The sequence below is a fragment of the Taurulus bubalis genome (assembly GCF_910589615.1).
Source record: "Taurulus bubalis genome assembly, chromosome: 19".
Taxonomy (NCBI): domain Eukaryota; kingdom Metazoa; phylum Chordata; class Actinopteri; order Perciformes; family Cottidae; genus Taurulus; species Taurulus bubalis.
The window spans coordinates 4,991,127-5,013,132 of NC_136607.1; the positions used below are offsets into that span (position 1 = coordinate 4,991,127).

Genomic DNA, 22,006 nt, shown 5'->3' on the forward strand with positions numbered 1-22,006 from the left:
GTCTGGTCTGGGTGTTGTCAGCGTTTTCGTCTCCTTTCACCGTGTGTTTTCAGTTCATGAAAGTTAATTCTAACAGCAACAACAAAAAAGAAAAGATGGCTAAATACCACAAGTAGGAAAATAATAAAAGTTTGATAAATTATTGGTTAATCAGTGTTTCTTTCATTGTCAAGTCTTCTGTCTCGCAAAACAGAACATCCAATGTTGTGGACCTCAAGGACATGCGGGCAGACGCTGGAGTCCACAAGGTCGTTGTAGAGGTCGGACGGACGGGAGGAGGGGAGGGAGTGCAGAACTGTCTTTTAACGGGGTTTCCTCTTCCTCATGTGGCGCTCTGAGGCATGCCGCAGTACACCGCTGAAGGTGAATGGCATTCACGGCGGTGACCGTGGCGATTGATGGCTCTCTTGCTGCTCCGTCTTAGCCCTCGGAGTCCCATGTGGGAAAGGCTTTTTTTTTTTTATTGCACCTTGGAGATGCATTAAGGGCCCAATGAACTTTGACCTTGGGGCTTGGATCACCCGGGGCAACGCGGGGCACGAACAATCGCTGCGCTTAAAGGGAGCTGCGATCCCTTTTAAGCTCATATAAAATGCTTGAATGTGTTGCATTCAAAAGGCTGGAGTTTGTGGGATCTTGTAAAGTCCAACCAGCACTTTCCCTGATGCCTCTGCGAGAAGAGAGCCCTTCAGTTGTTGCTCTTATCAGTGGAGTTTGTTATAGCGGCACATTTACACACCTTTGTTTCATTAGAACCTTGTCATTAAGCCATTCTTTTATTAGCCTTGTATCGGGGAAAAAAGCCCTTCTTTCATTAGAGGAACATCTCAAAGGATGGCCTTCATTAGCACAAGGTTGTAAATGCTGGATGCGATTTCATTAGCGGCCTATCTTTAATGAGGAAGCCCCCAGCGTGTTTACATTGCTCTGATCCCCCCTCCTCTGCTGATTGGCCTCAGAGCGTGTGTGTGTGTGTGTGTGTGTGTGTGGCGTTTGAGCTCGTCCCTCGAAGATTGGATCATACAGTTATTAAAGCCAACAAGATCCTCGCCGCTCTGAAGCGAAGAGCAAGATCAAACATTCCCGCAATCAAGGTCCCGCTCAAGCTCACCGGCGCCGATGCGCAGCGCTGACGCGCGGCGATGAGCGAGGTTTAATGAAGAGACGCGCGGCGGTCTCACCGCTCGTGACTGCAGATCCCGGGAAAATAAAATGAGAAAGAAAGAAAAAAAACCTGCGCAGACACGTCCGAGCCCGCTGCCGCCCTTTCATCATTCACTTCAAGGCTCGAAGGGCGATGCTGAAAGTGAGTCACGCCGCTCACAAAGAGGCAGACGCGGCTCTGAAATCCAAATATTTGGTCAAACGGCTTGTTTTATTTATTTACATTTAAGTTGAATAAAAGGATGGAAGTTTCTTTTACTTTCAGTGGAATCTCACCATACGTGTAACATTGGATGGCTTTCAGCGCTGGACTTTCTTGATGGTGGGGTGCTGCTGTCTGCTTAGTTTACTCCAGATTTATGGAAAAGTCCAGCTTGACTGGGACCCTGGGCTCACATGTTAATGCCTTAATGCTCAGCGACACCGCTCCGAGATCCATACCATGTGTCATTGTTTGGCCTTCAACCCCCCTTTGTGCAACCAGGAATGTGCCGTGTTCCTGGAGAATTTATTAATTTGGTAAAGACGGGGAGGTGGGGGAGATTGTAATAGATTGAGCGGGACCTTTTTTCATTTTTTCAAGTCTTCAAAGATTCTTCCAAGAAGAAATCAAAAGTGCAAATTGCACTTCATTCATGAGTACTGGAAGAAAAACAATCTCCTTCTGCATTAAGATACTCAAGTAGGAGGAGTACTTTTGATGTGAATCATCTCAGCGCTCAGAGGATAACAAAGCACCGGTAAATAGTCCAGTGTACAGATCATACTGAAGGAAAAGAAAGATGGAACGGTTGGTCGATTTCAAAGCGCTGTTGTTCGCACTCTTTGTATGGAAAGCTTGGAAGAAAGAGGCAGGACATCCCCTTTAATCTGTCTTTCTTTCTTCTTTCTTTCCTAAATTACAATTGCATATGATTTATGTGTCATTTGTGAAGGAATCCATTAAGATTGTACAATTGTAGACTTGTCACAAACGCACGCACGACTCAAACCAGCTATTATGCATCACCCACGCCCTTTTCCAACGTGCTTTTACTCTTCACAATGCCAACGAAACCGTTTGAAGAGTCCCCGGTCGCTGCTTTTCAGTCGGAGCAGTTCTCTTTTTCAACGTCTGATAACAGCCGTGGCGTTTGTTATCGGCGATGTGCTCGGCAAACGGAGGGGAGGTGAAGCGTGCGAGGAGACGCATGTTTCCCAGAACGCATCGGCATCCCAGACAGCTTATCATGGGGAACTAATTCAATATCCCTCCGCCTGTTTCTTTAAATGTCACTCTCTGAGCTCATCCGGAGTGACATGTTTTTCATGGTGGAAATAAAGGCGCTTTATTGGGCTCAGAAGGCGGTGACAGGAGGGGTGGTGGTGGTGTGGTGGGGGGAGAAGATACTCCGTCTGCTGCTCTTGACGTTTGCTGGAAATCTAAAAGGTCCTCATGAGGAACGAATAACGTTTTTTTTTTTTTTTTTGCCCATCGGGGATGTGCCGGTGCCGATGAGATCCGCATGATCCGCCCAGAGGACGGAGCGAATCCTCATCTGACTGACGTGGGGCGGGTTATATTATTCTTATATGTTGAACGCCATTATTTAAGAGATATTCCAGCAAAATAGTTCTACTGTAGGTTTATTTATTGCTCGTTCTCTTTGCCGGAGAATGTCAGTGACGGGTGAATGCTGGTCTGGAGGGGAGGGGGAGAGTAGGGGGGGTGCAGCCCACTCAGTCGCTTCATTGTGCCGTATAATGACTTCCCTATTGAAAATGACCCCCGTGACCCCAGAGACAGACAGTAAGACGGGCTCCTTCAGCCGCCGCCCCTCTCCCCGAGGCACGCTCAGCCTGATCTGGCATTTCCCCCTCGCGGAGCCGCTAACCTCGGCCCCCTTTTCCTCCGAGGCCGACCGTACCCGGCGTTCTGCTGGGGGGAGGGTGGGGGGCGGCGCTCTCTGGAGCCATTGCCCCGGGTGCAGCCACAGAGCAGACGAGAGCTGGCTGGTGTGTGTGTGCGTGTGTGTGTGTGTGGGGGGGGGGGGGTCAGCTGGCTACATAACTGTGAATGTGAGAGGTTAACCCTGGTCTGACAGGGGCGGGGGATAAAAACCAAAAAAAGAACTTGCTCTTCACCCCGTGAGCCTTTTTTCTCCGTCATTTGCCTTTTTTATCAGCTGGAGTCGTCCCCTTTTCTGTCTTCTCATCTTCCCTTCATGTCCTTTTTCATTGCAGGGTTCCTGAAGCCCCAGTGCTCGTTGGCTCACCCCATGCAGCGAGGTCGCTCGGGCGAGGTGTGTTCCTGCTTCAGCGGCATGTGTGCCCTCCACCAGCGCCGCCTGTCCTCAGGTAACACTCACCGCGTGGAAACCGCCACGCTGCTGCCCGGGTGCTGGCCGACTCTCGGGGAAAAATGTAGGAGAAAAACAAACAACCGTGCAACTCATCACTCAAAATAGCATCCAGTTTTATTTACACACACACATACACACACCATCGCCTGCAGTCCGAGGTGTGGCTGGGGGGCCTTTTCGGAGGCAGCGTTCAATCTGGTTTTCCTGCTTAATGGTGTCTTTGCAAGTAAAGAGTGTTGCTCAGAGATCGCCCTCCTCTTAGGCAAGCGGGGTCGGACATCAGTGGACAAGCTGAGCTGAACTGAATAGGGCACAGGACCGTGCAGGACATGTGGTTGTTGCCGATGCAATTCATTAACTTCTTCTTCTCTTCGTCATGCGTCTGTCCTCGGAAAGCCGAACCTCTCAGTACCTGGAAGAAGTAGAAGTACCTTCAAGCTTGTTCCAGTGTTTTCTGTTGGTTCTGAGTGCTTTTGAATTAGCTGAGACTTTTTCCTCTTTGTTTCCGTCTTTGGGAGGAGCACTCGAGATGAATCGCTCCTTTTCTCCCTTTTTGCTTGATTTAATTTAGACCGCAATCGAAGTGTTCTTTGCCGCATGCGTGGACTTCGCTCCTTGAAGCGGTTCAATGGATGTTTATTAAAAAAAGGTGCAAGCAAATATTGTTCAATGTTCCGTTGAGCCAGTCTTCCGGTGGTCATGAAATCTTTTTTCCCGAACCAGGACAAACGAGGGAAAACACTTCATATGTTCATAAAAAGGCCTGAAAATGATGTATGTCTTTTTTATGTATTTGTTCAGCAAAGACGTGCTGTTCCTCTTAAGGACTGCAAATAAATCCAAGGTTCTCTTTTCATTATTTCTAGATAACAGCGAACATAACAAAAATTTGTCCCCATTTGAATCTTATAAATATGAAAAATAAAATAAAGAAGGAAAAAAACAGGTTTGCTTCTTTCTCTCTGTCTCTATCGAAACGTCCTTTAGATCTTTCCTGGCATTGAAATCATTCCATCATATCTGCCAATAGTCAAAAAGAAAAGAAAAATGGATCATGACTCAAAATCCATTACTGCAAACAAATGTTTTGCCCGCAACACTCGGATACGAGAGCGTCCTCAAGACCCTTTAAATGAGAAAGTGGCAGAGCAGCATACTGCTGAGAGAGGATGCAGTCGCTGTTGCACGGACCGTTCCGTAACTGGAACAGGAAAGTTCAGGACAGGACGTCTCCAGAGAGACGGCAACAACATAGGTTTGTCCAACATGTATAAATAAATGGCTCTGTCTTGTATTCTTATCCCCCTCCTCCTCCTCCTCTTCCTCCCAAAAAAAAAAAATCCTCTTATTTTTCTCTTTGGATCCTAAAGGATTTATCTTTATCGTCTTGAGAACCCACTACCCTCTCTCTCTCTCTTTCTCTCTCTCTCTCTCTCTCTCACGGACGTGCTTCGTTGTTTCACGGACGTGTTTCGGCACGACCGGTGAGCCGCACCGCCTTTTCCACCGCCCCCCCCATTTTGAGTCTTTTGTGTATTTTTACTGAACCATCTTGATTGATTGCAGCATTTTTTACTGTCACAGCCCGCAGTAAAGGGGTGGACGCGTTTCCTGAACAATTAGGAGCATCTGGATTTGGAAGTGCAGTCTTGCCGTGAGTATGCCAAAAAAAAAGTTCTCCTCCTTTGTGTTGTGGCTATTTTGAGAGCCGCAACACACTGGGTTACAAGTCACATCAGATTATATTTTGTCTACCTCGGATCCAGAGGCAAACGGAGGAGGAGGAGGAGCGAAAGTGTCGGAAAAAGAAAAGGATTTTGTTGTCTTTTCTTGTGAGAGATTAATACACTCACTCTGCCAAGAGCAGAGTGTGCTTCCAGAGAAAGGGAAGTAACCGTGAGGTCATCGCAGCAGAGGTCGGACGGCCGCTCTGGAGTCTGAAGTTTACCGACCCTGTAATAACCCCGGCGTCTAATTATGGAACGCATTACTGTAAATCCACCAGTGTGTCTCTCTCACCCCCCACCACCCAGATTTGCGCGATTGCCCTCCAGTCCCGGGCGTTACCAGCCGCCGGATTGGCCCGGCCACAATGACAAGGTGCCGCTGGAGGCGCGCAGCGGGGGACCGGGCGGGAGGTTTCTGGGAACGCGGCTCGAGAGCCTCGCCCCTCGGGGGAAAGCGTGTTCGGCAGCGATGTGCCGAATGACTGATGTGGCCCGGCTCCGGTTCTGGCGGTTTTACATTGTTTGGGCTTTAAAAAAAAAAGATTCTCACTGAAGCGCGACTGTGAGAAACACAGTGTTCTGGGGACCTCGCTTTTTTCCTCTCTCTCTATCCATCATTTAAAAAAAGAAAAAAAAGCAATAATTTTGTGTAGTAAGGAGTCATGATGGGATCTTTTTTTTCTTTTTTGGGAATTGCGCTGTATGAGGTGAGAGGGAGAGGGAGGGCGAGGGAAAGCATGAAAAAGAGAGACAGCATTGAAAACAGGGCTTTTTTGGAAGAAAGAAAAAAAAACGGTTCCTCACAATGCGGGCCTTGTGCTGTGATTTGGTCTGTCCTCGGCGAGCTGAGCAGAGGAATGGAAAAGATTAGCCGCAGGAATGTCTGGGGTGCCCTCAAACGGAGCGGGGCCGCGTGACTGGCCAATGGGAGCGAGGGCCTGCAGAGCGGCGGGCTAATTTTTTCCTGATGAACTCAGCCGCCTGCTCCATAATGCAGTGTGATTGCCGGGACTGAACCCACATATGGTCCGTGTTTGGAGGGCCCAAATGACGGGACCAATTCTGCCTTGGGGAGAAAAAAAAGTGTGGGGGGGGGGGAGGGGTGTTGGACGTATTTGATTATTACTGGCTCCTCCTCCTTTTTTTTCTTTCATTAGGTTTAGATATGGAAACGCCGGAAACGCCCACCACCTGCTGAGTTGAACCCAACCAGGTGTCCTGTTCGCTTTGGATTCATCACTCTTCTCATAAATAGCAATTGTACCCAAAAGCCGCCTCTGTGCTTGCGCCGGTCCCACTTCATTACAGGCCTCAGAATTATCTCACCGCCTCGCAAAATCCCGGCAATTAATTTGGAACACATTTACTCACTCAGAGGACTCCTCCGCCTCGGACCGGGCCAGAGTAAACTCCAGAGAAGTGTGTGTGTGTGTGTGCTCATTGTTTTGTTTTTTTGCTCTCTGTGTGGCGCTTTTTAGCATCAGCGCAGCAGTAAAAAAAGCCATGTGCTGGAACTGTGGAGAGAGGCAGCATGTGTTTTGTAGACCTTGTGGTCACACAGCAGGGTTTGGGGACTAGAGGTTGGGATGCGGAGACGAAGGAGGTTAAAGAGAGATGTTGGAAGAGAGGGTGGGGGGTTAAAGTGGCTCCCGGCTCCTCATATTTCCCATCGTGGGGTCCTGCAGAGGTGAGGAGGGTCACGACGGAGAGGGAAGCTCGTTAGCCTCGGCCTGCTCCGCGCTCTAATTGGCCGGCCGGAGTCGGCGCTCTCGCCGGCTGCTTCCTGTTGGGGGTCAGGAGCCACGAGGGGCCGGAGGACGACTTTGAGCTCTGGCCCCCATTCAGTCAGGACACACACCACAGGTTATTTTTCATACACAAACTCCAACTTTTATCTGACTCATCTTTTAAAGCAACAACCAGCTAATCTCTGCATTTTATTTTAATGACGGGGGTGGAAGGGGTGTTACTGGAGGCCAGAGGACTGGGGTTTGTCATAACCGGGATAAGAGCTGCCAAACGGTTCAGTTAATTGGCTGCTAACTCATCCGATGCTGTGGGATGTGTTTGGCTGTGGTTGACCAAGAAATAGAAGCTCTTCCTGCTGCTCTTTGAAATGAATTTACGGTCCCTGACATTTGAAGAAGGCTTCACACATTGGTTGTACAACCTAAATGGGACGGGGGAAACACAAATAAGTAATCTCATGAATGATGAGGAGAATTTAACGCCTTTTGTGGTCCCTCATACATAAACACCATGCTGACGTCCGGCCTGAATAATATCGCTCCCTATAATGTGAGTTTAATAGAAAACCCATCTTTTTGGCAAAACGTCTCCGCTGTTGTCACTTGAATTCAGGTGGTAGTTATTAATTTACTCTTAAATTTCAAGAAATGAGGCAAACATTCAATTCGATGTCAACTTAAATGTCACAACAATGTTTTAGTTTATATTTTAAAGAAATATATACAATTTACAAAGTTGTTGCTGAACCAGTGAGCTATTCAAGTTATTAAGCCTTATTAATAATAATTATTATTGTTTTGTCGGCCGAGCGAAGGGCTATGAACAAAGCATCTGAACATATTAATACATTGTAAAGTTGATATGTTGGCAAACAGTTGCCATGTTAGACGTCCAGCAGACCCGGAACAACATTGCCGTTCACTTGGAGTCGTGTTTCGTTTCACCTGGCAAATAAAAGTATAATATTTACTCTGCTTTTAGCTCTGTTTTTGGTCTCCGCCAGCTCCTGAGAAGAAAGATCAACGCTCTTGTAGCTGCTAAATGATCCCCTGTGTTCACCAGCTGGTCTCTTCTGACTTCGACTGTATCTTTTTAGCTGGGAAGGAAGCGTACAGCGGGCTTAGCGGAGCTTTGCTGGCAATTCTGGAGAAGTTAAAGCACTGCAAAACCAAAACAACAAACCGAAAGAGGCTGAAAGGCCCCGTAGAGCTCAAGGGAACTGTAGACTCTCTCCTCCACTGATCCGTTGCTGTGATGAAAATATTGATTAGTGTAGCTTTAAAAACCTTGATTGACTTAAAAGATTGGCCGAGTTTCCCCATATCTTCACAATTCCATCATTTTTTTTGCGCGACTACTATCTGAGAAAACACCAGTCCTTTTTATCTACTAGGGCCTCACTGAATACCCATAATACCTGTCCATCATGTCTGCCAATGGGATCTCCCCCAACAAAGTGCCCCTGGTGGCCAGCTGCCACCGCAGCAGCAGCAGAGATGGAGGTCTCCACGCTGGCACAGAGCGATGGCAGCCGTCCACGGTGGGTCACCAGAAATCAGAGCGACTAAGCCTTTGATAACTCTCTGAGCCTATAATCCCCCCCATACCTCCAGCAGCACCATCAGAGTGAAATGCTATCTCATTGTTACAGCTCAAACTGGGCTGGAGAGTGAGGTGAGCAGGCAGCCAGGGACGCCGAGGGAGAGACAGGAAGTGGTCGCGTCTCTGCCATCGCGCATGTCTCCATCATCTTCACCGGGGTCATTGAGGGTGCTTCAGTTCAGGGTGGAGAGTTTATCTTGGTTTTTTTTTCCCACTCGGATCATGGTAGCGCAAAGGAAACAACATTTAAATGTCAATCATCAGGAGAGCAGCATAATTTAATGTTTAATGAACTTGTGAGCGGAATACAAATGCATCCATTGTTCCTTTCGCCGCTTAAAATCAGGGAGGTGTTTGTGTTGTTTCAAGCAGAAAACAGTCTCTTTCTGTTTCACACTCTTTCATTTCCCGTCGCATCCTCGGTTATATTTAGCGCGTGGGTAATGTATTCTTTCAGAGGCGCAGATGAAGCGAAATGTCTCCTTGCCACAGATTCCGGCTCTCCCCGGAGTTGATCCTGACCCCTTGAGTGAGGTTTACAGTACAGTGTGTGTGAGGCTTCGCATCTGGAATAAGACGGGGGGTGGAGGGGGAGAAAAGAAAAGAAACACTGCATTTTTTATTAACATCAATTAAACATGAATAAGCAAGTTCTCATTCTCCGGGCCCCATGTTGCCTTACACAGAACAGTATGTTAATCACAGTGAAGCGCGTCAGGCACGCCGCAGAAAAACACACGGCCAAATTAACGGATGGGCATGAATATAGATGAATATGTGCGTCTTAACCCAGATTCCTCAGTCCTGGTTCTCTTTCTCTCTATTACGGGCCAGCTGATTTTCGCTCCGGCTTTCCCGTCGGCTCGATGTTCCTTCAGCCGTGCCTCGTCGACCCGCAGAGGAACACTGGATGATTAGGATGTCAAAGAATACCATTTGTGTCACATTTGCACAAAAATATCTCTTCCCCCACACACCCCCCCAGTGGGAAATGTCTTCTTCTCATGCTGAAAAATGACACTGCAGGCTGAGGATCAATCACGAGAAACAAAACAGGAGGAATAAAAAGTATTTACACTCCTTAAAAAGTGTGCTGCGATAGATGACCATGATGGAGAACAAGAGTGCAAAGCAAGACACATTTCTGAGATTTGCCAAAATGATGGAGAACCCCCCCCAAACAAAAATGTGGTTGCGGAGAACATCTGGATCAGCTAACAGCAGCAGGGCCAGATATTTGGACAAGACCAGACCAAAGGAAGAGGCCAATCCCTGTGATTTATTTATCGTGTCTTATTTTCTCTCGGAGCCGTGCCTTTCCTGGTTGTTATGCTTCGCTTGCGACATCCGACGCTGCTTTGGCAGCAACGAGAAACAACAGTGCAAGAGTGAGGAGAACATTTTTCTTGGCCTTTTGCAACTTGAAAATGAAGCTTTTTGCGGTTTCTGGACCGTGGGTCACGGGGTTTTGTTTTCCGTGGTCAAAAATACTTTCTTCCTCCCCCTTGACATTATCTCCCTCTAAACCACTGCTGTTCCAGCCAAGTTTCTGCGTGTCCACCTCAGTCCACTTCTTGTTTGTTCACTGGCCCGTGTGCTGAGTCGGTGGTGAGGGAGCTCAGGTGTCCTTTTAGAGTGGACTGGGAGCACGATGCTGTCAGCGCCAGCTCTAGCTTCTCCTCCTCTTCTTCACCATGGTCAGTTGCCTCCGTCCTCGGTGAAGGGCAACGGCGGCCACAGATCATCCGACTGTGTGTGCGCTCGTCCTCCTGCCTCTGGAAGAGAGTAAAGCAGGGGAGAGGGGGAGGGAGAGAGAGAGAGGGGTGACGAGTTAGCAGACGAGAGAACAGAGGGGACCGGGGGGACTGACGGTATTTTGATGCTAAAGTGATTTGACACGCTTGGCATTATAGCTGAGGTGGTGCGAGGGGGAGGGGGGGGCAACGCAACAGAGCGCTTGATCCGAAAGTCACCGAAGTCGATCTCATGAAGTGGAAGGTCAAAAAACGTAGCCTGTTCTTCGTAACCTGGCCGGGGTGACAGGTGAAGACCAGGTTACATTGAGAGGGTGTGGGGGTTGGAGGACGAAGGGGTCCACGGAAGATGTGCAGATGACTGGGGAGGGGCAAAAGCTCCTGACCTCCCAATGTCACATGTGTCCGCCGAACGGCAACGGGCCCGCCCGAGTGTGCTAATGCAGGCCGGTACACGGCGGGATGTGAGAGAAGGGAGGGGGGGTTAGATGTGTTTGCAACTCCCATGTGCTTTCTCCTCTGAGAGACGCCTCTTGAGGTGCATTGCGAAAGGAAAAAGGGAAGAGGTGGGCCGGCGGTGGGTGGGAGGTGATGGTAATTCAGCGGCTAATGGAAATGTCTTGTCGGGGACTCTGTGTTGGCCTGAGAAGCCGGCGGCCCCCTGGGGGAGCGGACGGACTGCTGTGGCGACACTAAAGTCCACCGGCCCCCTATTTTTAACCAAACAAACGGGACTACTATTGAGAGGAAGGACGCCAAGCCATGGACCGTTGCGGTTGTTTTCCGGTGGGAGCAAATCCAAAATAGATAATAAAAGCCAGTTCATCACAGAATCCGCGTCTCGTATCGTCGTCAGTTTGGTGGTCGCTTCTTGCCGAGGTCGTTAGCGTTGCATCGGCTCTGTGTTTTCTCTTCCAACCAAGGGGGTTTTGGAAATCTGATCACCTGACCGCTCAACAAATGACTTGGAAAGCACAAAGTTCTGATTCCCAACGGAAATGAACTGGAATCATCCCTCAACCCAGCCGTGCTCTCGCCCACCACCGTCCACGGGGCTCCGGGCGCCGGGAGACCTCGGACTGGGGGTAAGGGAGTGTAGGTCGGGGGGGGATAGAGTACCGTTGTGGAAAGATGACCTTTTTAGTTGTCTGCCCATGCAGACGACTTAAGTTAATGGGACTGTGTGATGGAGTAGACCCTGTGTAGACCCTGTGTGAGTGAGCGCACACCAGACGCCACAGGGGCATCGTGTCCACGAGTCCATTGCGGTCACCGACATTGAGCTAATTGACAGACGTGTTTGTGCAGCAGTGGGGGGTTTGACTTCGTGATGAGGATGGGGAAAGAGAGAGAGAGAGAGTCGTATATCCACAGAGGAAGGGCTTCAGCATTGACATATTTCTGCTTGGTGTTTATCCAACGCTTCTTGACTGTGTGGTTCAGTTGACCAGACCTTTTCATGAATCCCACTAATGAGATTTCCTGGTTCACAAACCTTTTAAAGGTGGCCAGAGGGCCAGCGGGATGCGAGCAAGTAGTTGAAAGCCAAACGGTGGCGTGTGCTGACGGGCGTTGATCGACTGATCGAGTCATTTATTGAGCCAAATACGGGAACAACCAGGAAACGGATAATGTCAACGCTTGTGCCATATCCATTCTGACGCGACAGACATTTAACTAGCACGACAGAGCAGCTGTTCCTGCTGCCGTTTTTTTCTGGGATATTTTCATAACTTACGAATGCTTGTCTTCGTCTCCGGACAGAGTGAAAAATGACCAATACCCGCTGACACAACGGAAAAATGTAAGCATACTCCTGAAGACATCTCTCCATTTTTTCTATCGCCCAAGGGTTAAATGGCCAAACAGACTTATACTAGTATTATTATTATTTTATTTTTTTCTACCTTAGTGTTGGGTTAAAGCCCAGTATAGCCTGGAGGCTATGAGCCAATGAGGTAATTCGCTCCAAACCAGTTGATAGAAACATTTCATTATATTGCTTAAAATATGCTTGAGACATGAATGGAAACGCAGCTTGTGTCCCCAACATTCTATATGTATATAGATGTGCCTGACAAAAACAACCCAAAAAGAAGACTTGTTGCTTTGTAATCCACCACCCCTCGTAAAGATGTCTATGGAACGTCCATGTCCACGGCCGGAGCAGCTGCCTGTAACCCAAGCAGAGTGTGAGCGTGTGTTTGTGTTTTATTAAACACCCTCGTTGCCATCTGCTCCATGTATTGTGATACACAGGCCAGGGCACGTGCATGCGGCCCTGTTGATTTACGCAACGGCTGGGCACTGTTTTTCGGCCGCCAATGCGCCCCCCCCCCGTTTCATTATTCAGACATTTTGCCCGGCACACCACGAACCAATCCAGACGAGGATGCACATGTATGACCGCGCATAGAGGCCGTGACCGCTGACAACATCGTGCCTAATGCAAGGAGAGTGGTCGCCGTGTTTTCCTGCCCGCCATCTGTCAGCCCAAGTTCACGGGGGTTAATAGAGCATTTACAGGAAAAAACTACCCGGTCTATTATTTCTGACGGCGCCTCGCGCTACGTGATGGTTTAAACACTTGTTTTGTCTCTCGCTGCTGGTCCGGGGTCGTCATTATGTGTGATCCCCCCTCCCCCAACACATTTAGTACGTGGGTGTGCAAAAACGAATTAATGCTTTGTAAAAGCAGCGCTGTCGGTTACATAATGAGCAGAACCTGAAAAGCGGCACATTCTCTGAGCAGTGTGCTAAAACACTCTGTTCATAACGCGACTTCACAGCTGTTCGTTATCTTACCGACGCCGGTTATCGCTTCAAGACGTCGATACTATCTGAAGAAGAAAGTCCAGTTGACTTTGCCCGGCTTTAATGGCTGTTAAAATGATCTTTTATCTCTGAGAACCTAATATGTAACCAACAACGAGCAGTGATTGCATGTCAACAGAATTTTATGACTGCTATGTTGAAAATGAGATATCGTGTATGTCCCTTGCTGCAAATGCAAATTCCATCATTTTAAGTGTAGTTTTCAAAAAATACAATGTACTATGCCTCAACTTTGTGTGGTAGAAGGTTTATATGTAAATATATATCCTTAGTTGATTTTATATAGGAGAAAAATTACATGTTTTAGCATAAAACAAGCTAAATGTAAGGAAACGCTGATTATATGATTATGGAGATGTACAAATCCATTCGGTGCTTACATTCCCTTTCTAAAGGGCTCTCCAGTGTTTTAGTATTGCATCTGATTAAAGGCGGGGAGAGGGGCGGGGGTCAAAGGATCAGATACCAAGAGAATCCTGACTTTTAATTCAACCATAATGCTACGGGATAGTGCCGCTCATGAGCCAAACGCCCGCTGCTCTCAAAAACCCACACATCTAGTTCGGAATGCCGCATTTCCTGTTTAACACAACGGGCTGAGAAGTCTCCTTGAATCAACTAAACTGAATTCTAAGTTCACAATCGGTGGCATTTTTTAATCAGCAATTGCAAACGGAGACAAAGCAGGAAACTGCAAGTGCAAGACTGGCAAATCAAACCTTCTTTTATTTTTTTAAACGCACTGAAAGCCAACTAAAAACAGAATGAAGGCCGAGTGATGTACAACATGTTTGACAGGGCTCACCAGCGATCACCTCCCGGCTTGATCCCCTCCGTAACAGTCTACCAGTGAAGAGCAGTTGAAACAAAAGCAATATCATATCATAAAAGTGCGTTCAGGAGTCTGAAGTTGGAATTCTACTGACACGACCTCCTGTGACGGCTGTCGAGAGGTCCCCTAGTCCCCGCCAGAACAAAGCCGGCAACATCAGAACGGCATGAGACACCGCTCTGAACAATAACATGCCTGTCGGAATCTGAAACATGCTCCCATTGGCCATCAAGCATCCAAAGACGAGATTTGACAGATCGCCAGGACGGACACATCGTGACAAGCGGGGGGCCGACAACACAACTTGTCTATCGTCAAAGTTATTTTTGCGCGACACGAAAGCAGCCCCAGAAACATCTCGACACGCCACGGAAAGTACAGAACGTCCAATGGATTTCAGGCTCTGGAAGACACAGATGGTGCCATATCAAATATTGAAATGTACTGGTAAGAAGTTGCATACAGGAGCATGCAGGGAGAAACAGATTTTGCTGATTAACCCTCTGAACCCCCCAAAAAATAAAACGCGTGCGGGGTTTTCTTCACGTTTTCTTCATTCACCCTCACCACCAGCTGTGCAAGCCGCCATTATCGACGGATTCTCATCTTTCCGACCGTCCCTGAACAAATCGCGTGCGTCGTACTTTGTTCTACATGTCTCATTTTAAATGTCGCCCCAAATGAACCGTTTGAAGTTACAAGGTCCCGTAAAAAGACATTCAACTGTGGCGACAGTGGCTAAGTGGTTAGCATGCCTGTCTTTCAATCAGAGGGTTGGTTCGCGCCCCGGCTCTGCTAGTCCATGTTGATGTGTCCTTGAGCAAGACACTTAACCCCTAATTGCTCCTCGTTGCTGTGTCTACGGTGTATAGAGAAAAAATGTAAGTTCCTTTGGATAAAAGCGTCAGCTAAATGTAATGTAAACTCCACTGATTGATTCACCTGAGACCAACAAGTCACGTGATGAGAATTCCCACTGAGCTGCAGGCTGCTGAACGAAAAAGTTCAATGTATACCGCATGTAGAGCCTCCATTTTATCCCCAACACTGGTAACATTTGGTAAAATGTTTTTATGATTTATGGCATTGACATTTTTGAGTTACCACAATTGTGCTGTTTCCATTGAGGTGCAGGACGTATTTATTTATATATATATATATATATATATATATATATATATATATATATATATATATATATATATATATATTGCATTGAAAAACAAGGCCACTGAAAGTGAAATGTTACGGAGTAGAAAGTAAACAAATCCCAACATGGACAAGAGTGTCGATTAAGACAAGAGGCTCTCTCCTTTCATTGAGGATCTTTGTCAGAGTATTCTGTGAAGATGCGATGAGTGTTGAGTAGGAGGGAAAAGGTCAACATGAAAGTGACTGTAAACAACATCTCTCGTGTTTTTCTCTCCACCAGAGGCACACGCTGGCCCTCCTTATATAAATCCTTCAAGATGTTTTATCCGCCGCCTCACACTGTACATCAGACTGCACTTACAGTCCGGTTGATGCAAGCAGTCTCCTCCCTGTTCAGCAGTGGAGGAGGAGGAGGAGCGTGTGGATGTCTGGTCTCATTGATTAGCGTGGATGCCAATTTGTATTGCGCGCATCTTGCGTCACATTTGAAAGTATCTATATCACGTTGTTGAATCTCTCTTGATTTTTCTTTTTTTTTTCTTTAGTGGAGTCTGAAGCACACTCTAATTTTTGGGGATTCCAATTTTTCCTTTTCAACAATTTGTGTCATTTCCGATGGTGGCTGTTTCGATTCAGTTCTCCCGTTTCGCTGCTGCTGCTGCCGCCACCAGTCAGACTTAATGGACACGCATGTGTTTTTAAGTAATGTGGGATCAAACCCCCGTACCTGTGCACAGGATGAGACGATGTAACTACATGTTTACGTCCGTGTTCCATGTTGCAAGTCCCTTAGCGCAACAAAACTAGAAAGACAAAGGGCCCTGCCTTCCTGTTTGTGTGCTGCTGGGAAGTGTGTGTGTGTGTGTGTGTGAGTGTGTGGGCGGGATCAGAAGCACACGCAGTCATCGTGAACGTGGAACCACGCATGAAGGAAACTTGCGTTTCATTGATCTTCTTTCATGCCCCCTGTTTGAGCGCACCTTTTCGGTCTGAACTGTTTGATCTTCCTCCTTTCTGTGAAGACGTTGCCTACGTTGGCCTCGAATGTCTGTCTGGAAATTCTGCAAATTGAAATGCGAATGAACCCATCAGGTACCTTTTTTTTATGCGAATATACTCAAGAGGACACACAAGCTTATGTTTAATCAAACACTGGTATACAGTGTGACTGCTGTATTATCTTTATTTATTATTTCTTTATTCTTTATCAAATGTCTGGCAGTTCCACTCCGGGATGAAAAGAAAAAGCGTAAAAACATACTTTCCTCCGTTCCTTTTTATCCCCCGTCTCCGTTTTCCCCACCCTGCCTCCCTTTACTCTCTTTCTGCGTGCGATTAGCCCCGAATCCTGTTCCCAGCGGATGTCCCCCTCGGCCAACTTAAGCCAATAAATGCGGCCCGCGAGGTTGATCCTCCTGCCCGGCTGGTTTACACAGCGTCCGCGGCAGAGGGCCGGTTTTCTCCGATGTTCACGTTCCGTATAGTTTCATCGCCCCTGGCAGAAAGGGGCTCACTTATTGAAGGGGCCAGACAGAGACAGAGGCGGCGTTGTGCAGCCGCCGTCTCATGAAGCCACTGCTCTGGTGATCTCCTGACCCCGCCTCCCTCTGATCAACTGTGGAGTTCAAAGGTTGTCTCTGAAGCTTGTCTCTGAGATGAACTTTGACATCATGGAGGGGGAAGGTGTCAATTGGCCCTCTACTGGTGGAGCACTGGACGCGCATCTTCTGAGCGGCGTGGTGATTTGTGAATCTGGTGACGTTGAAAAAGCTTCAGCACGTTCTGTTTTCTTCTCTTTTACTTCCCGGAGCGCCTTTGTTTTGTCTTTTAAAATCTTTTTTAAGATGACCCCCTTTTAGGATTTTGCTCTAGAACGTGGCTCTGTGGAACTTGTGACGAAAGCATTTAACGCAGTCTTATAGTCTAAACAGCTATTTGAATTTTTTTTGCAGCTTTGCACTTGTCCGTGAACCTTGAAGTTTCCCCACGTGCTTTTGTGCACAGAGCCAGTGCAGTGCTCTTTTATCGCGCGACGCCTCCCACACTATTCTGCGGTTGACAACCGTTTGACCCGGTGACCCCGGGTAGCCACTTACCCACTAACCAATCTCCCCCTCAATAATACGCTCTTGTTGTGACAACAAGGACGACTTCAGATCCCGTTTGCTGTCAAGTAGCAGAGCTGCGGAAAGCAGCCTCCCCACCTCCTCCCCCTTTGCTCGTGGCCTGCCCATTAGCGGGCTCGCTCCAACTATGTTTACCTCCGTACCGTCCTCCATCGTTCTCTTCTGCTTCTTTTTGTTATTTTGTTCCTACCAGCACTATCCCTGAGGTACGGAGGAAATGGAGAGAGGGAGTGGAGCAAATGGGCGGGGGGAAATAATAATAGAGAAAGAGAAAGCTGAGATATTCTACAGGGGATTGTGGGAACCCAGTGATAAAGGCTTGCATCTTAATCCATCCTAAGGCCTGTCTTACGGTGTACTATGAGCTTTTTATGTGATCATTAGGAGTGTGGGCTCGCTTCAGGAGCGTGTGTGTGTGTGTGTGTTGCCGGGCTTTTCGCGTATTTGATATGCTAATGTTTTCATCATCGTGCAATCGCTCGGCGCAGAAGCTCCGTCCTTTTGAATCTCGCATTTCAAGGCTCTTAGAGCTCTCCAAGTATCTCCAGTGAGGAAACATGGCACACTTCTTTGCCTTGACAACAAGGCAACGCCGCGACACAGCGAGCGCATAACGACTAGTTTTATAGCTCATGAGTGTATTAAAAGCACTAATTAATGCGCGGCAATTCTCCCTCTAATGCTGTGCATCTATCTCTCTCTCTCTCTGTGAGCTTATGCCCTCAGCTCCCTCGCTCCTCCTTGAGCTTTAGTGGAATTTGGCCGATGCACGCCGAGGGGAGGAGAGGAGGGAAGCGCTCATCTTGTTTCAGCGCTTTATGAGTCTGACGTGTACGTCCGTAATTGCGGTTATGGGTGATTAAACTCCCGATGCCCCTCAGGATCCGCAGCCAGCCATCAGTCAGCGTCAGGCCTCTGCTGCTGCCTGCAGAGCTCACGAGTGGTTCGTCTCGTCTCGTGCCGTACCGGATCCCACTCTGCAGCCGCGTGTTTTTTTCATAATCAATGCGCCTCTTTGAATGAGGTGTCAACTTCCGGTTCATTATTCTTATTTGCGTTTCTGAATAACAGTAAAAAAACAACAACAACCAAAAAGCAGTCAGTTATAATAGTGTTGTAACAGTTATTTAACAGTCATTCTTGATTTTCCAATTAGTTTTTGTTGTTGATTTATCGTGCAAAGATGCCAAACATTCACTAGGTCTAGCTTCTGAGAAGTAATGTAAAATGAGAAATTATCTATTGCAATAAACAGAAATGTTTGGTCTCCGGGGGCTTGAACATTAACGATAAGTATGATCAACGAGGATACGACGCTGAGCTGGTTATCACCAGCTGCAAGTCGTGGTCCCGGGGACACCGACTGCAGCAGGAAGTACCACAGAAGAGGTTGTGAGTACTCTGCCTGGTGTTTGGACAGACTTCGTCGCCACTGAGCAAGAAGTCACACAACTTTACAGGTATGACGTCAGGCTTTTCTCAAACAGCGTTCGTATAGCTTTAAAAAAATGTGCAGATATCCGACGGAATCAATTCCTATGTAAAGTATAAAGACCACCAATATTCCAAAAGAGCGGCCGTGAGGGGAGGTGGATGTGTCAAACAAAGACCGGTCCTTCGTGACCCACGTGAAACGAGAACTAACGCCACGAACCACGAATGTTCCCTCAACCTAACCAAGTAGTTCACAATCTTTCCTAAACCTACCGAAGTAGTTTTACGGCTTTATGTTTCACATCCTTGGTTATCGGGAGTGAATCGTGTTTATTATTTAAGTCTAAATATGTACGTCCTGTGTGGGTGGATGGAAGAAATGCGTTCTGGAATGAAGAATCAGTTGATAATTTCACGGCCTGTGCGCAATGTGCCTTCTTCGTGCATTGGGCGTTCCATCTACGGTGTTTGCATGTGTTTGAATTCGATTTATGGCTTAAAGAAACGGGATAAATATATTTTTAAAAAAAAGGAGCCCTTGAGGCTGCTTCCTGCGTCTAATTGGCATGTTAATCACGTCTCTGTGGTAGGGATATCAGTGAGCATGTGTGTTGATGAATGATCCGTGACTTATCTCCAGAGGCGACGTGTGACCTCGGGGCCGGGGGGTCCCGTCCTGCTCGCCGCTCTGCTCTGACGCTCCCACGGCGAGACTTCCCCTCAGCTGTAGTGAGAGAGAGGCAGCCAGGAACCCAAGCCCCGGCCTATCGCATGGGGTCGAGTCCAAATAAAACACTCCAGCATGTGTGTGGTAATGAGGAAGCTGTGTATTTGTGTGTGTGTTATCTGTCAGTGGCCTCCTCCTCCTCCTCCTCCGCCTCCCATTAGTTCGCCGAACTTGGCTGAGTCCTTTTTCTCCCCTGTTGATGTTTGGATGTTTTCTCTTGTTCCCCTCCGACACAGTACCCCCTTGAAGGCACTAAGGCAAAAAGGAGGAGGACTCCCACACCCCTCTCTTTACCCTGAGGACCCCTGTTAGTCACGGCAGAATGAGCTCACGGAGGAGGATGCGGGGGTCACGAGGGCAGGAAAAATAAGCTCTGTCAAAAGACAGAAATGTCGAGTTAATGGAAGGAATAACTCCTGTTGCGGTGCGCATCTGAAGCCTTTTCGCCGATACTTGACTGAGGCTGAGCGTCTGGGTCTGGGTCAGCCCAGGTCAGGACAGCGGCGTTTGGTAATGTAGGCTGAGAGGGGGGGGGGTGATGGGAACCTGAAGCTTGATTAATGTGGGGCAGCCCACGTGGGCCATGAACAGCATGAACACATTGAACTCTTTCACACTGCCACGCTTTTCTATGCGCTTTGCGTTTTTTTCCCACGAGTCTCTGTTTGTCTCTACGCTTCCTTTAAACGACGGCTCGTAACATCAGTTGCTCTATTATTGGTTCAGTACAGTCACTGAACACGAAAGAGTTCTCTATGAGACCAACAATGTCTTGGTGTTGAACCACCCCCCCCCACACACACACACACACACACACACTCTGTCCACGTGAGTTTGATCATTCAATCAAGGCTCAACCCCGGTTTTAGGACATATGAAGACTGTCAAACTTCGGTATTTCCTCCTTCTTCAATAAGCCCCTTGTAACTGCTGGTGTCTTAAAGCAACTGTGTGTGTGTGTGTGTGTGTGTCTGCAATGTCTGTTGCATCCGTCGACTTCCCCTCTCGATCACACCACTATTCTTTTTAGATGAAGCTATCATTTTTTGACCATTCCTGGTGCTTTGGAGTCTTTTGATCTACTTTCTCTTTTCACTGGACGCAGTTATAAAAAAAAAAGAAAGAAGAAAAATCCCCCTTAACTTGGTGGAAAAAAACGAGCTGAAGCTCCTTTTGAAAGTTTTTCACTGGACTGTGTGTGTGTGTGTGTGTGTGTGTGTGTGTGTGTGTGTGTGTGTGTGTGTGTGTGTGTGTGTGTGTGTGTTGTGGAAAGCCGCCAGTGAAAATGCAAGAGAGGGGAAGTCAGCAGACTTCTGTTCACTGTTGTTCAGATTTACTATGTCAGGCCAGCCTTTGAGGCCCCCTGATCCAGGTGGTCTGTTCTTCGCCCTCTACCCGCCCCTTTCCCCCCAAGCCGCCCCGCCCCCGTTCACCCTCCTCAGCCATCCCGTGCCCACAGACTTGCCCGGCATCGTCGTCGGCCTCCTCAACGCGGCGGCCTCCACCAATCGCGAGCCTCCGCAGCGATGGCCACACCGACGTGAGCCAATGAACAACACCTGTTTCTCTGCAGCGCGGCTGTCCATGCCAACCATAACACCCGCTTTATTTGGCCTCTGTCCTGAGGCCAATCCCAACACGTAATTCCAGTGCATCCAGGCCGTGAGAGGCACAGGCAGAAAAAGAAATAATGTGGATTTCATCGCCGGGGGAACGGGCCGTCCAGAAAACGACTTTCCCAGCACAAATGTCGCAGCAAATGTGCTTTGCGTCATTGCATCATCGGAAAAAAAAAGTATCTTGCAGTAAAGAAATCTTTTGATTGGACTGAGGGACCATTGTTCAGTGGTGAGACCCTGGAAAAATGACTCATTTTGATGTGTTTCTAAAAGTAGGAAAGCTTTGCCTGTGTTTGTACGTGTGTGTGTGTGTGTGTGTGTGTGTGTGTTACATTTAACTAATACATGTTTTATGTATATGTTTATATATAATGTTTTATATTTATATAGTATGTGTGTGTTTTATTAGAAATATAATAGGAACTGTCAGAAAATAGTGGAATACACTACTTTGCCAAAGCACTTGTTATTGTAGAATGGAAATTTCTTTTTTGACATTTCCTTTGAGGATAATATCTGGACACACATGAGATTATGCTATGTCTGCTTTGATATGCTAACTTAATTTAGCTCTTTTCTATTGCAAGATCACCAAGAATGCATGACATTATTTGCACTGCTTCTGATGGTTGTTTGTTTATCCGAGTAAGCCTCCAGTTTATTGGAGGATAATTCATTTATAATGATGACGAAGATGATACACTTGGAATGAAGACAAACAAACAGTTTTTTTGGGGGGTTGTCTTTTTGCATTTAAGAGCCCGCCGAGGTTTCCTTGTCGAGCAGCTGATGATAAGTGTGTTTTCCAACGTGTTCTGATCTGATAACAGATGATCCCTCGTTAGTGTTGACTGAGCAAGTTGAGAATTTTCACGTTCTTGGTTACGGGTAGAAGTAGGGGACGTGGATTGATTCAAAAATAATTGCCGGTAAGAGGTTGGAT

At 47.5% G+C, this 22,006-nt stretch overlaps 1 protein-coding gene across 1 annotated transcript in view; it reads left to right on the forward strand.

Moving 5' to 3' along the window:
* Positions 1 to 22,006, forward strand: part of rxraa (retinoid X receptor, alpha a) — a gene marked incomplete at both ends in the record, with an annotated part of 125,729 nt that overhangs the window by 61,313 nt on the left and 42,410 nt on the right. The window contains one exon of the mRNA XM_079235138.1: positions 3,388 to 3,501. Within this exon, the coding sequence (XP_079091264.1) occupies positions 3,388 to 3,501 (114 nt within the window). The remainder of the gene's footprint in view (positions 1 to 3,387; positions 3,502 to 22,006) is intronic.